Source organism: Metopolophium dirhodum, chromosome 9 (genome assembly GCF_019925205.1).
Source record: "Metopolophium dirhodum isolate CAU chromosome 9, ASM1992520v1, whole genome shotgun sequence".
NCBI lineage: Eukaryota > Metazoa > Arthropoda > Insecta > Hemiptera > Aphididae > Metopolophium > Metopolophium dirhodum.
This window is the reverse complement of record NC_083568.1, coordinates 18312155-18327722: the sequence shown is the minus strand read 5'-3', so window position 1 is coordinate 18327722 and position 15568 is coordinate 18312155. Positions and strand designations below refer to the sequence as shown.

The window sequence follows — 15568 nt, the reverse complement described above, 5'->3', positions numbered from 1 at the left end:
ATACTTATATATATATATGTGATGGTGTATATACATGGGCCGCGCCGCACACAGCAAGACGACGCCAGAAAAGGTCTGTGCACGTGGTTAATGGTATTGACTAAGGCTTTTGACCGTCTTCCACTGCTGTATTACATACTAATATACTATATAATGAGTAATAAGTAATAACTGTATTAGCTATATTATATTGTGTCGGTTCTACAATCTAGAGAACAACTCAAAAGCTACCGCTGTGAGTAGGGTATTTTCGGCTTTTATCGCTTACCCCCACTCTTTATAAATAAATATATATATAATGTGTAGAGTCTATGGCTCGAACGTAAACTATATAGTAGCGAGTGTAAGCATGAATTATTGTTTGTTATAAATCGATTTGTAATCATAACAAAATAACAGAATAAATACTAAAGTATCCACTGACGACACTAACATACATTATATTAATAACCCTCCACCAAAGAGTTCCATTAGTAAAATGTAAAAAGTAAACTCCCACAAATTATAATGCCCATCTGGCATTTGTGTAATACGGAAATGTTAAAAAAGTTACGGTCTTAACTTTTAATAAAATCATATTATACCAAGAATGGCCAGAACACAAAGAATCAATTATAGCAACGACAATATAATATAACCCATCACACTCGTCACTCGTATTAAAAAATTGTTTTATTTTAAATTGATAATGCTATAAATCTAAATAATAATACAATATTATTCAATCTAAAATATGTTATACCTAGTCCCAATTTAGATGAATAGCTATATAGTAGGTATATATTACGTACATAAGTAGTTAGAGAATTATATATGTTACAATATTAATTACCTTCTCGACAGATTTGTCTAGATGAGTAAAACAATATATTTGACGGTTTAGTCATACCATCAAATTTTAAACACCATACTTGTTCTTCACTTGCTTAGATGCATTATATAGTATATGAATTAAATAATTTGACCGAACATTAGAAACTTAATGGTGGGCTAAGAATTTCATATTATAAACCACTTAAGCTTATCAGTGCAATTTGAAGACTAAACTAATATATTATAGACTATAGTCGTGAGTCGTCATTATACACGATGGGAGAATGTTGATGTATTACTGTCAAATAAATAAACGCATTTTAAGCTACCGTAGTGTCTATATAAAAACGCAAACCAATAGGTGGGTAGTATAATACTTTAATATACAGGTATCGATTCTCGCTTTCCGGGTGCTATAAATAATATACGACTTGGATAATATACACGACTGATCTAACAGCAGCTATAACAATAACAACAATACGACAGTTTGTTTCGTATGTTTTTGGGTCTGATTTCCAATAATTGTTTAAGACTTTGACGAATTTTCAAATATTTGTACTCTGCGGGACGCTGGTTTATGTTTGATATGATATACTTTTTTTCAACTTCTATTTTCGCGTTTAAATTGATGAAAGCACTTATAGAATAATTGAGTATTTCTTGTACAATAAATAGATAGTTATTTTTGATTAAATATAATATAATTTATCTAGTATTCTAGTCAGTAATGATTCAAGGGGGAGGGGGGTGTTGTATATGACTTTATGCAGGATTTAAAATTATCTGTAAACTAAAATACCTACATAATAAGTGCAAAAAAAAGTAGAATCCACTCAAGGGTAGGGGGGAGTGCGGTCATTATTCCCTAATGCCTACGATATCCCCCATATATATACGCCACTGATTCTAGTCCATCACGAGTAATTGATGTTACCTTTTTCATTCACCAGTTATTACGAACATTGCTGCTATAGACTCATCCAGTCGTTCGCAACAAAATATATCGTTTGTTTAAACACGTACTACGTACATATTATATTATAATGAATTATATGATTATACCAATGCACACGTTTTCGTCACGTTTCACGTTTTCATCAATCGTATATTATGCGCATCGACAGTGAGATTTATAATGAAGAAGGCCGTATGCCTGTGTATATAACTATAATAATATATACTAACAAATAACAATCATTTTTTACAAAAATAAATTTTTTACCATAATGAACAATCGTCGGTGAAAACTAATACAACTCGAGGACTAAATGACTTTTTTCCAGTAACATCTACGGATCTCTTTTACATAACGGAATACCGAATAAATACCTACATATCTAAAAAAAACAAAGTTCTTAAATGTATCCCTTGCGAACTGACCACAGTGAAAGTCTGAAAACGTACTACCTAAATGTTTTTAGATTCTGTGATGAATATATTGGTTTTACAATGATGTGAGTTTTTTATTTTTTTTATAAGACTTGACAAGCACTACTTTGAACTTTGTTGGACACAAATTAAAATGATTGAAAATACCTAAATTCTTTTGTTTTCAAGACCGTAGAAATACAATAAACACAGATATTATAATTGTACGATTGTGTATATTATACAAGAATATCGAAGTTATAAAATTAAATTTTCAATGCGACTAAAGGCTTTCAATTATTCAACAGAGTATCTATGTGCATTTAAATACAAATAAACATATTTTATATTTTATAATATCAAAACTATATACATATTATATATATTTTATATGCATAAATGTTTTATAATTTTCTTTTCTTTTATTTAGATAATAATTTAGTACAGAATGAATGTATTGTCATATTGCCATATTGGACAACTTAATATAAAGGTACCTCACACACACACACACACACACAAAACGGCTTTGGTAAGTATGGATTATATAACATAGTATATTAGTATGTATTATGTGTATGTATACATGTGTTTTCTATTATCATTAAAATATTTAAAAGCCCAATGTAGTTTTAAAGGTACCTATATGTTATAATCCCATTTGTAAAATGCCACACGCGTACCATCGCTGTGCAGTATACATACATAACAACACGTGCAGCTATATATAATTTTATAAAACCATTCTAAAGAGTTCTGTTGTACGAGTGCCTTCCGAAATAACGCGTAATACACACACACACATATCGGTGCACTCATATATTTTGAATGAAAGATTCAAAGATAAATATATATATATTATTATTCAAACGGGATTAAGACACAGGAGCGTAACTCAGGGGTCGCAGTTTGATAACCTAGTGTGACCATAATTAAGTAATTACCCATAGTAAGTTGTATTCCTAATTCCTGTCAATAATAAATAAGTAACACACTTAGTTACACATACGCTATACAGTGTGAATATAATATAATATGTTTATATGAGTACACGTACGGCGTTGTCTTGAGATATCATTATTCATTTACCGAATTGTTGTGCACGCGTGTGCGGTGTGCGTCTCCTAAAGCCGACACGGCAATATAATACGTATTACCTATGCGTATAAAATCGATATTATATTCGTGGCGCGTACCTGCCTATATTTACGAAAATCTTACGTCGTCGCTGTATTACAAATCACGCGGAAAATAACGGTTCCCGAGCTGTAGTCTATACTCTATAGTATAACACTATACAATTTTAATGTAACAATAATATTATTTACGTTTCGTATAATATACACTTACGCTACCTATATAAAACATACTTATTTAGCAGCATAGGTATAATAAATAACGCGTCCCTGCTGTGCGAAGTGCGAACCACTCCGGCGGTCCTTGAACGAAAACCGCCGAAACACTTTTGACACCGCGCGAGCAAACAAATACGACTTTCGTCCGGTGCAATAAGAATAAAAAAAAAATCGATTTGGCAAACCACGCTGCACACGCGTACTTTACTTACGTGAGTGACGGTTTACGTGACAGTTTACTGAAGTGTCGTCCGTCAACGCGGTGGCAAACACGCGCTCGCAGAAAAGAAGTCAAGTGCGGAGAGTTAATGAATTGACGTTTCCAAGCACCCTGTATACTCGTACAATATGCGTCGTGTTTAGAACGATATTTTGATATAATAATAACAATAATATTATTGTTATTATTTATAGTGTTTACTATATCGTCCAAGCGGGTCCCAGCGCGACGTAGACGGGCCCGCATCAATGTAAAGGATATACGGGGCGACCTTGGGCAACAATATAATAATATATTATTATTAGGTATTTGTTATACAACGTGCGCAAAAGATGGGTTTTTTTATGAACCGTTCGCGATCCACCTGTGAGGGTCGTTGCGCGTCTGCAGCGCTCCCGTCGAATGTATAAACGTGCGTCGAGACAATGTGGCACTAAGTACTGAAGTTGTAGTGAAATCACGCGTCGTCGATTAAATCGCGGAAAGCGGACGAGTAAATGGCGTGCCAAAGTTTTCCTCTCGATTATAATATAAATGTTTATGCCGCGGCCGTACACTGGCGTAATACGATCGTAGATTCAGCAGTATTGTCTTCTTTTTAATGTTGATATAGATGCCGCAGGTACCTAATATTGTTGTGCACCATCCGAGTGAAAATGGTAATCGACTAATCGAGAACAAGTTTAGTATGTGTACACGCCGTAACGATTTTTAGAACTTGTGTAATAAAATACGCAATAACAGTAAAAGCTTGCGATTGTTAGACTTAAACGACCCTCTCCCTTAAACCTTGCCGTGTGCGTTCGTTTTGACCATTTAAAACTCGTCGGTTCTTGTATATATGACATATTATTATTATGTACGAGTGTACGACCCACACAGTGTGGTAATCATATTTTATATTTTTTATACTGTATTCTCATATTCTCTGAACACCGGCATAAAACGTTCACGTCCGTTCGTACGCGCATTAGTAAAATATACGAGGAGCGACAATTAATAATATACTTTATGATGGCTGTATCGCAGTAATAACAATAATAATAATAATGAATATTAAATTAATCTCTACACACAATTATAGTGCGTACGTATTATAATAATAATATATAACATACGGGCAGATCAGAAAGTCGTATTACGGAAAAAAGAACCGATGGATATTTTTCGTTTAAACGTCGCGTCGTGATAATATCGTCATAATAATATTATATCATATTACCTATGTCCTATATATTATATTCCCCCACAGTTTTTGTACCCCAACAACACACATCTCTTATTCCTCGCACAGCCGCACGTGTACTTACGTCGAGTTTATAGTCGGTCGTTTAGTGACAGTTAATTCAAATGATTCAATTATAACCACGGTACACTACATTATAGTATGTAGTATGTACAATATGTACATATTATTATTATTATTATTATTATTATTATTATCATGTTACAAGGCGGGCCAACTTTTCCGTAAAACTATGACGCTAAAAAAACACGGCACAAGTCCCTCGTATATTGTAATGAAAAGCCATTTATACTTAAATGTGCGATTGCGGGACGACGTCGCGCAAACGATTTTTTTTTTAATTAAAAAAAATGTCAAACGACCTAATTCCCGTGGACAAAAACCTAGTCTGTTGCGCTTGTAAACGAGTCGCGGGGCTATACTATGTTGTGTTGTACACGTGCACGATAACCGCGACATTAGCAGTCAGCAGCAGTCAGCAGAGATACAATAATGATCATTGATCACGCTTACACGCAGCTACTCGTCGCGACCCGCGGTGATATCCGAACACAACAAAAACGCTGCACAGCATTATAATACATTATTATTATTATAAGTCCGGACGTGACGGTTGTATCCGAAAAACCGAACAAACAGTATTTTGTTTTTTTACAACAATAAAATATGCGATTTGTTTGTGCTGCAAAACCGATAGAATATAAAACAATTATAAAGTATATAAACATTAATTATTGTATGTAACGTTATTCCGTGCTAAAAATAATTATTCGCCAATTACGTACAAACAATAATTGTGCTTTTAAAATAATTGTGAGATAGTTTATTATTTATTCGCTGTGACGTGTCAAGTGAAATAGATATATCGTGATATATTTAATTAATTATACACAACAATGTATTCGATAAACCGTATGCATTCAGCGTTGTACTTGATGTAAGGTGAATTCAACTTTTTTTTGTTTGGTCTAGATTACGGTTAGATATTGAAATCAATAAATAAAACATAAATTGCACTGTTTAAAATAATCTATTTTTTTTTCGTGACAGTAATTTTTTGAAGATTGCAAAACTTATTAATTCAAGCATACATTTTTAACGTTTTTATTTGTTAAATAATTAGAATTTATAAACCGTTATTTTATGTATAATTAAACTTAAATCGCGTTTAAAATTAAGTATCAGATTAAAATAATTAAAATGTCAGTCGACACATTTTTATAATTTATTGGTGTCTGAGGGTTTTTCTGGGTTGTTTAAAATGCATAAGGTGTGTTATGGCACGAGTGCCAAAATGGGACCGAAAAACATTTCACCGACTGACGCAAGTTCCAGCTACGTTATTATTCACCTTGCGGCGTATCTCTTGGTCGAGAATAATATAATATATTTTATGGATTTTTTTTTATCATTTCTGTGCTCTCACGTGTAAATTCGCGAAACCAGCACAATTAAAAGTTTTGAAATTTGGTGCACGCTTGACCCACATGTAACACAACTTTATATCAGTGTAAAAAACGATAGAACTTTAACAGTATAGGTATAAATAAAAACCAGAACAAGTTTACCTACTTACGTTTTTAATTTAAAGCTGCATGTATTCAGAACATATTTTAAACGATGTATAGGCACATGCACAAACAACTTTAAAGTTTTACCGAAATATATTGTTGTCTGTGGGAGTTGTTGTAATTAAATATTATGAAAACATAATTCATTTTAATCATATGGTAAGAACGTATGAATAAAACATAACATCATTTGAACAGTTTACATTTGGTACATTATTTAGTTGTAGGTTCCTGTTTTATAATTATAATTGTTATTTTTAATTTCAGTGATTTATAAAATACAAAAAAAAATAGAAGAATATAATAAATTGTAATATTATATCCATTAAAGCATCAGTTTGAGGTAAATTATACTTTTGAACTAATTTTATTCCAAAAAAAACGAAAAATGTATTTATATTATTTTCGTATAGTTATAAATTAAAAACTGAATTATTTTTATTTTTTCATTAAAGTTTGTAAAAAGTTTATTATGTTTGTTTGAAAAAAGGATTGACAAGACTATCTTCTGCAAGTTATTTGATTGACTTCATTGTACATAAATATATTATATATATGATAAGTAATATTTGAAGGTTATAGGATATTCACACAATATTCAGTAGAGATGGACAGCGCTACTTTTCTGCAGCAGAGTTAAAATGTATATAAATTATATCAATTAATATGCATAAAATAATTGTATTAGATAATATCTTCCAGAAAAATGAATAAATTATTTGTTTTAATTAAAAAGGCATGCCGTGATTTAACCCTTGTAATACCCGGAAATTATAAAACATAACCCTATCCCAAGTATACGGATCGGTATAGCAAAGCAGCTATACACTAACCTACCCGGTCTATATCATGGAGTATAGGTACTGCAATATATAATTGGGTTGAAGGGTTGAAATAAAAATTATTTCAGCCACCGTTTTTACGTGGATGCAACGAATTTATAAGATGATAAGGTTTCACTTATTTTTTGTTGTGCTTTATATTTAACAGGCAAATAGAAAACGGGTGACAGGTAGACAACTGATTAGAGTTTGTCTGGATTAAGACGCACAAGCCTTTCAGTTCATCTTTTTTTCTGGTTCACCTTTTAACTAATATATATATATATATAGGTATTAGTTTCACAGTATACACCGACCTTCAAACAACCCGACCGGTACATCTTCCATCATCATTTTCGGCAAAGCAACTCTGACAACAAATAAAATGCTACACGTCTACACAGAAATACATACCTATATAATATATAGTTGATATATTTACGCATATTATTATATACAATTGATCGAGGTGCTTTAGATGCATGTATACATTGTATACATGATGTTAAAACGGTATGAACACTATGAACGATTTTAATTCAGTAAACCCGCGCGTATTATGGAAATGCACTTAAGGTACTAGGTGGTGATGGTAGATTTTTTGCGAATTCTTAATTATATAACTTATAAATTATAATACAATATGAATCGGTGGCTGTCATGCTGATAGTACGTTTTGGATGTGCTAGTAAAATTGCCTGCGGTGCATATTATACATATATATTATAGAAATATCATACACAAGTTGAATACATAATATTATATTATGTCATCGTAAAAATAATTTTTCAACATCATTTAAGTGGAGGTATACAAAATAGAGCCAACCAAATTTGTAATTGTTTTATTTCCACTATTTTTTATTCTTTTGAAAATGTCTTAAGTTTTGTATTCCAAAAGATATCAACCGATCCAATAGGGTCATGTCAATGGTTGTATCGCAGTGAACTGGAAATTAAACTATGCCAAGCGTAGCTGGTACCTGGGTGAGTGACAACTTACACGAGTACTATTATAATAGCTGCGGGCCGTCACTTTTCTCCTACCCCATGGTTGTTCACAACCCCTACAAGTCAAGAACCCCCATTACGCACCCGAAACTTATGAATTCTAAAGAATGACAAAAAAACGTGTTAGCCGTCCTATGATTAAAGACTATTTTTTTTACTCAACGAATAAGTACAATTCAAATTTAATCAACAATTTCAAATTTCAAACATTTACTGTTGGTCTTAATAAAATATTAGTTTTTTTAATGTTTACTAATAATGTGGGTATTTATTTTTACAAGAGAGTTTCTATTCAATTTAGGTGATTGGAAATTAAAAAAAAATTAATTACCCAATCTACAAAACTACTTTCTTTTGAATATAGTTTAATGAATTTTTTTTTTTTATAAGCTATACCGGGTTACAATTTTTACTTGGTAACATATGTTACCATATGAGTCACGATAAAATATAAAGCAATTACTACAAAATTTGATTATAGAAATGGTTAGGAATATCACTTTAATATGAACCTTTTGACATTTAATTAGATAAATAATGCCTTGATGTCATAACTCTTATAGCGTTTAAATTTTCCATACATACCTACTATCAAACTAACAATAAGTATAAGAAGCTGAGTGCACTATATTGGTCAGAATGTGGTTTATAATATGATTAAAATAGGTAAATCGAATGCATTTTAATGGGGAAGGGTGAATACTGTATATTTTATAATGTACAACCAATATGTAGCGGATACAAGGGGGGTGAAGCCATGAAAAGGTATTTTCCTCCTCCTTGGACTGTCTTCTTAACATTATTTATTATTATAATATTTGGCTAAACAGAAGTAAATTTAATTTTTGAAAATTTGCCCCCCCCCCCCTTCTCCCCTTGGGTGACTTCTGGATCCACTACTGCAGGCATAAAGATAGATCATAATATATATAGTCATATATAGATAATATATGTTTCTAGAGAAATATGATTTTAAGAGAGGATTTTAAGAAACTTAAAATGTCAAGCTAGTCCAATCGCAGAGGCGTAATTATATTCTGGTTTGTATTTTATTTGTTACTTAAACCTATAGTTTTATAATCCTTATATTTAATGTAGGAAAGTTTTATTATTGTGTTTATATAATTTGCGTTAGTTATATTAATTTACTTATGCATGATATAATATGATATGCAATTATGTATTTATACTTTATAGAATTATAATAATTCTATCAAGAGCTTATAAAAAAAAATATTAATCACTTTATACAGTATAAGTTAAACCCATACAGTCTTTTAAGCGATTAAACATTATAGTAATTATTGTATATTACTCATTATTACTATATTATTTGATTTTCTAAATGGGTACGTAAAATATAGAACTAAATTACATATACATATTATTATACTATAAGATAGCGTTTAATGTAAAAGTCATATGAACTATCTGATATATTTATATGAATTTCAAAATTTATGACGCTTAAGTACTTTACTATCTTTACTCGTATTATGGACAGTATAACGAGACTCGATCAAATATTATGTATACTGTATAGTATTATGTTGGTAAAGAATTTAGTGAATAATGTACTCGACCGGTCTGTTTGTCCGATTACTTACTCGAGGATTACTTGGGAATATTCAATATAATTATTAATTTTCAAAGTTTATTCAGTAAAATGTTGTATATTATTAGATTGATTCAGGAGCTATTGTAAATGCCTAATATTTAAAAAGTACCAACTATGTTAATCCGTAATACTTTACATTGTTTATTGAAGCAATCGCTATGGTATCCTTAAGTATACGTATATTATATAAACATTCGAAATTGTCGAGTAAAAAACGAAAAGCACTGTGTGACCATAGTAGCAATAATAGCAGCAACAATAATTGCGTTACATAAAATGTACAAACGAACAATAAAAACACACATTGTAATATCAAATAATAGTATATACCATCGTGAACCATGATCATTTTATTGTTGTATTGTTTTGCGGTGTGAAGGTCAATTTCTGCGGGACGCGGTTTCAAAAGTACGCTAATCGTTATTTCAATGTCCATATCATATTTACAAAACTGTGGCACATAGACACGTCAGTGTGTAGGTTGTGTATTTATATTATAATATAGTAATAATAACTATTCTTTTTTATTATTTTAATATATATTAGTACAAAAACGAAATAGTACAGTGGCGTTTAGAAATAAAAATATTATTACGTTACGCAGCTAGCTATCACTGTGTCTATAATATTATAGTTGTATAACATATAATAATATCCAACATAATCATTGTACGAAAATATTTTTTATTATATTTAAGGCCAATAAGCTAAAATATAATGTTATTTGAGCATATTATTTTGGTTAACAAAAATAGTTTAGGTGCATTATTATTTATTATAGCTTCAACCGTTTTAAAATGATATAGCACCTGTAGTACATTATGCATATTGTACAAGACTTGGTAAAATTTATTGTGGGAACAATTCACGAAGAAATTATGTAACGGATTCTCTTATAATGAGCTAATACAAATACAATGGTCAATAATGTATTATAAAGCTATATATTATACAGATACATATTATGCTATATTGTTGAAAATGTATACGAGGGTGAAGCTGACAAATTAAGCTTATACACTAGGTACTGAATAGAAATATCGTGGTACAGATACCATTATACCAAAGAAAGTCTATTGAACCTGTGTAGTACAATATAATACATTATTAATATACCTACATACATATAAATATAACCACAGGTAAAATTGCGAGGAAACTTAGGTATAGTGTTACAGTGAACTAGAATGAAATACTATATTGACGTCCACCGAATGAATGAATGTCACCGCCAGACTGCCAGAGAGACAGAAGGGACATTAGTGACATGTCCCATCCGGATCCGGTACTCCGGAGGTGTCCTGCTCATATCAGTTTCCGAACATTTCATATAAAGAGAGATCTGTGGGGAACTCAAAGAGTCGGACTTGCAGATCGGCTCAATCGATGTATTTTATATTAATTTTAAATTACTGAAGTTATTCGTTTTACAACAATAATTACGACTTGCGAAGTACTGAAATGCACGTATGACGTTGTTTAATCTATAAACAGGCCATATTTTCCTGTTCTCAAATTCGACCTATTATCTAAGTGTCGTGCAACAATTGGTTTAAAATGTATATGCCCAAAAACCGCGATCAAAATTATTTCTTTTTTTACTAAAAATTTTTACTAAACGGGATTTCATCAGAAATACTTGATAAACACAATCGGTTGGTCGGTTGGTGTGCTGAAATATAACAATAACAATAATAATATTACATTATTGGCGGCTGAGACTCACCTGCAAATGGTCTAAGAACGATTCCAATCCCCTGTCGGTGACGCTGGACGACTGCAAGCACAGCGCCAATATGTTTTTGTTGGGAAACGGGTATGTGTTGACAAACTCGACCGTGTCCTGGTCCTGGGCGCCGTAAATGGTGATGGCCGTCATCTCTCTGGCCACGAACGACTTGAACACGGCCGCCTTATCCGCGTAGTTGTATGACCTGAGCTGTTTGCAACGGATCACCGGCCGCACGTTGTACCAGAACTTAGGCGATCTGTACAGCACGTCGCGCCACCGGACGCACACGCGAGACAGCGGCACGCGCTCCGCGGCCGAGAAATACGTAAAGAAACCGTTGAGGAACTGCTCGTCGCGCATCATCTCCGGCCACGTGACCGGCCGCTTGATCCGGTACGTGGCCACGCGGTTGCGGACAGGCGTCCGGCCGCGGAACCGCGGGTACTGGATGCCGCCGGAACCGGAGCCTCCGGAAATTAGACCGCCACCGCCGCCACCGGTACCGCCACCGCACAGAACGTTGGTGACCCGTTCCATGACACTGGTACCGGTTCGCGGGGCCCGGGACGGCGAACCGGTCGTGCCGGCCGCGGTACCGCCGCCGCCGGAAGTCGACGTCGACGGTTTGTTGGCAGCCCGCAGCGTCAGTCCGTTGATGCGCTTCGACAGTTCGGCGCTGGCACGTTCCACGACACCTTGGCTGGTCATGATGGTGGTGATGTCGCCCCGGTCACGAGTTCACGACCGTGTGCACACTACCGCTACAGAGATGGCCCGTCACCGTCACTGCCACCGCAGCCGTCGTCGTGTTGGTGATGGTGCGTCGGACGCTCCGTCAACACTGAAAACGGCACGGCGGGGAACTTTCGCTCGCGCGCTCCGCCGTCGTTGTCCGCGCGGCGGCGTGCGCTCCGCGCTCGGTAACCGACGACGCCGCCGCCGCCACCACCACCCCTCCGAACACCAACCCCACTCCCCGGCGGAGAACCCACCCGGATCGCGCGCGCTATACGGTCCCGCGGATTACCGCGCTCTTCCGCCGCCGCAATGGTCGGCCTGGACCGATCAATAATGTACGACGCGCGCGAATATCAGCCGCGCGCGAACAAATGACTGTGCGACGACTGCTGCAGCAATAAACAGGGACGACAATATATATATATATATATTATATGACCGGGGCTCAGGAAGAGGAAGTAAATAATGTACCTATATATGTATTGTATAATAATTCGCGGTTACAACTGCGAGAATTAATTGATTTGCGGAGTTGCGGCGTAATACTTCTATATACTCCGCATGACGCGTAGACTTAAACTGCGGCACATCCGTAGTCGGACTTACTGTAGTGGTAGGCGAGGTAGATATACCTCATTCCATACCACCAATCATTATATGTATACCTATTGTGCGGTTAAATTACCTACATCCCAATTTTTGCCTGTCGGTAAAACGATTCTTTTTTATAATAATTAACCGTCAGTAAACTTTTAGCCGACACGTCCGTATATATTGTTAAATAATATGTATAGTGTTTCCCCAAGACTAAAACCCGCACACTTTTTTAAGGTTGTTGTATCCAAAAAAAAAAATTGTATAGGTAGGTGCTCCCTTAAAAATGTATATACTTTTAAATGTAAAACCTAAGAATTCTATATTTTGTTCATGTATCATACAATAACAATTTCATCTCATTTGCGTAAACGTATAAACATAAGTCAATTTTTCATTTTGGGTGGTATGAATGTGGGTAGGTATTTAAAGCAAATTTTAGTGCTTCTATCAAACCTTTTGGTAAATTTGGTAAAAGTTTTGACGTTCGGAATGCATCTGGTCTATAGATTAAAAATAGTGTGCAGTATTTTTCCATATATTGGGCCGATAAAGAATGTGGTTTTATGCATCGATCTTTTTGGAGTAGAAATGCGAAGTCTTTCCCCCTAAAAACGTCTCTGAGTAGAGTTAGTAACAATTATACTAGTATTATATTCGATATAACAAAGCCGCTCCAAAAGTTAAAATCCTAGATCTCGGATTGCCCTCACTAGTATGTACAAATGTAAACATACCGGAAGCCGGAAAGTTAGGATGCGTTATTGCATTTATAATGAACAACTTTTTTCTTATAGGTTATTAATACTTAACTTTGTCGTCACATGTATTTGCTTGGTCAAATTCGAGTTATTATACGTCTACAGCATGCAGTGGCGTACACTGATATTTTCAATGAGAGGGGTTATATTACAAAATTATACATATCAACATATTTTTTTAATTTTAATAATTTGTATATTATACCTATAATACGTATAGTAATAATATACCAAGAGCTGGACGGAGGCGTTCAACCCCCCCCTCCATGTGTACACCACTGCCTAAATGAGTTATATGTATATACATAGTTGTAATAATGTAATAACATCAATAACATCACAAAGCACAACTAGTATTAACAAACAAAATCAAATCGTTCCACGCTATGTCACTCCGTTTGGCTATTAGATTATCTTTAGTTCTAAATCGGCGGGAATAGGTATATGAACGGAAACTCCATCGTGAGTGTATATTGTTTTGTGAATGATATGAATACACATTACACATTGACAATAAAATAATACACACGCGTCTAAGCAAATTACGACGTGTTTGATTTCCTTAATTTTTTTATTTCAGTATAGGTAGAAACGACTAAATTATATATTTATATGCCAATAATATATTACAAACCAACATTCGTGTAAACCCATACAAAAGATATGATTTGAACTGTGCAACAAACTGCGCCCTGTATAATATGTTAGAGACTATAGAGTTCACGGTGACTACATAAAGATAACTACATACGTTAACATAACAGCAGCATTAATTTTAAATCATATAGTTGTAAATGAGTGAATAATGCATATTTATTACAAGTATATATATGTATGAACTAGTAATTACTAATATATTCGTGTCTTTTTTGTTTCAACAGTCACTCGTCATCGCCGCACACATTTGAACAACCAAACGAATAGAATAGGTAAAACTAGGTTTTTATTGCATTGTAGATGTTCTGCAGTAGTTTGGTGATGAATGAATAATGATGATGATGATGATGATGATGATGATATTTCTTCTGATTGCAGTTTTTAAATACCTACAGCCATTAACTGTAGGAAATACGGGGAATATGAAACTTTAAAATAATAGATACTGAATAAACCGTGAGATTAAACTGGTACAACAAGTAACTTATAAAAAAAGTTTAAAATTAAAACTTCTGTTTGGGAAATAATATGAAATCTAAAATCAGAATGACGAATAAAATGTCAATCAATACCTATATAATATACACATGTATATTTTTAAAAAATGTATACAGCTGAAAATTCAATTATATAATATATATAGAAATTTCAAATTTGTCTTGTATCAGTTATAGGTATCATAATAGTGATAAAATACTAAATTACTATAGGTAAAGTACCTACTGTAAAAAATGCATCAATTAAAATAATTACCTTATTATAAGTTATTATTTATTACGTATTATTAATTTCTGATTTACCTAAAATCCTGGGAAGCGATTAAGCAATTATCCACTAACGATGTGCAGTCGATGTTCGATTACAATTTCGCAAAGCTGAAAGCATAAATATGTATATAGCATGACATAATTCTCGATCGTTATTGTGTATTGATATATTTAACGGATAGCGGATACTATAGAGCAGGGGTCTCCAAACTGTTTTATTCGAGGGCCACATAAAATATCAAAAGCTTTTAGCGAGCCAAAAGTGTATAAACACATGTCATTTTTACGTGGGCT

At 33.6% G+C, this 15568-nt stretch overlaps 1 protein-coding gene across 1 annotated transcript in view; it reads right to left on the bottom strand.

Annotated features, from left to right (window-relative positions):
• The window catches only part of LOC132952641 (F-box/LRR-repeat protein 16), a 33554-nt gene extending 20903 nt beyond the window's left edge, over positions 1-12651 (bottom strand). Inside the window, exon 1 of the mRNA XM_061024976.1 lies at positions 11752-12651. Within this exon, the coding sequence (XP_060880959.1) occupies positions 11752-12465 (714 nt within the window). The 5' untranslated portion in view covers positions 12466-12651. The remainder of the gene's footprint in view (positions 1-11751) is intronic.
• Between the last annotated feature and the right edge of the window lie 2917 nt (positions 12652-15568).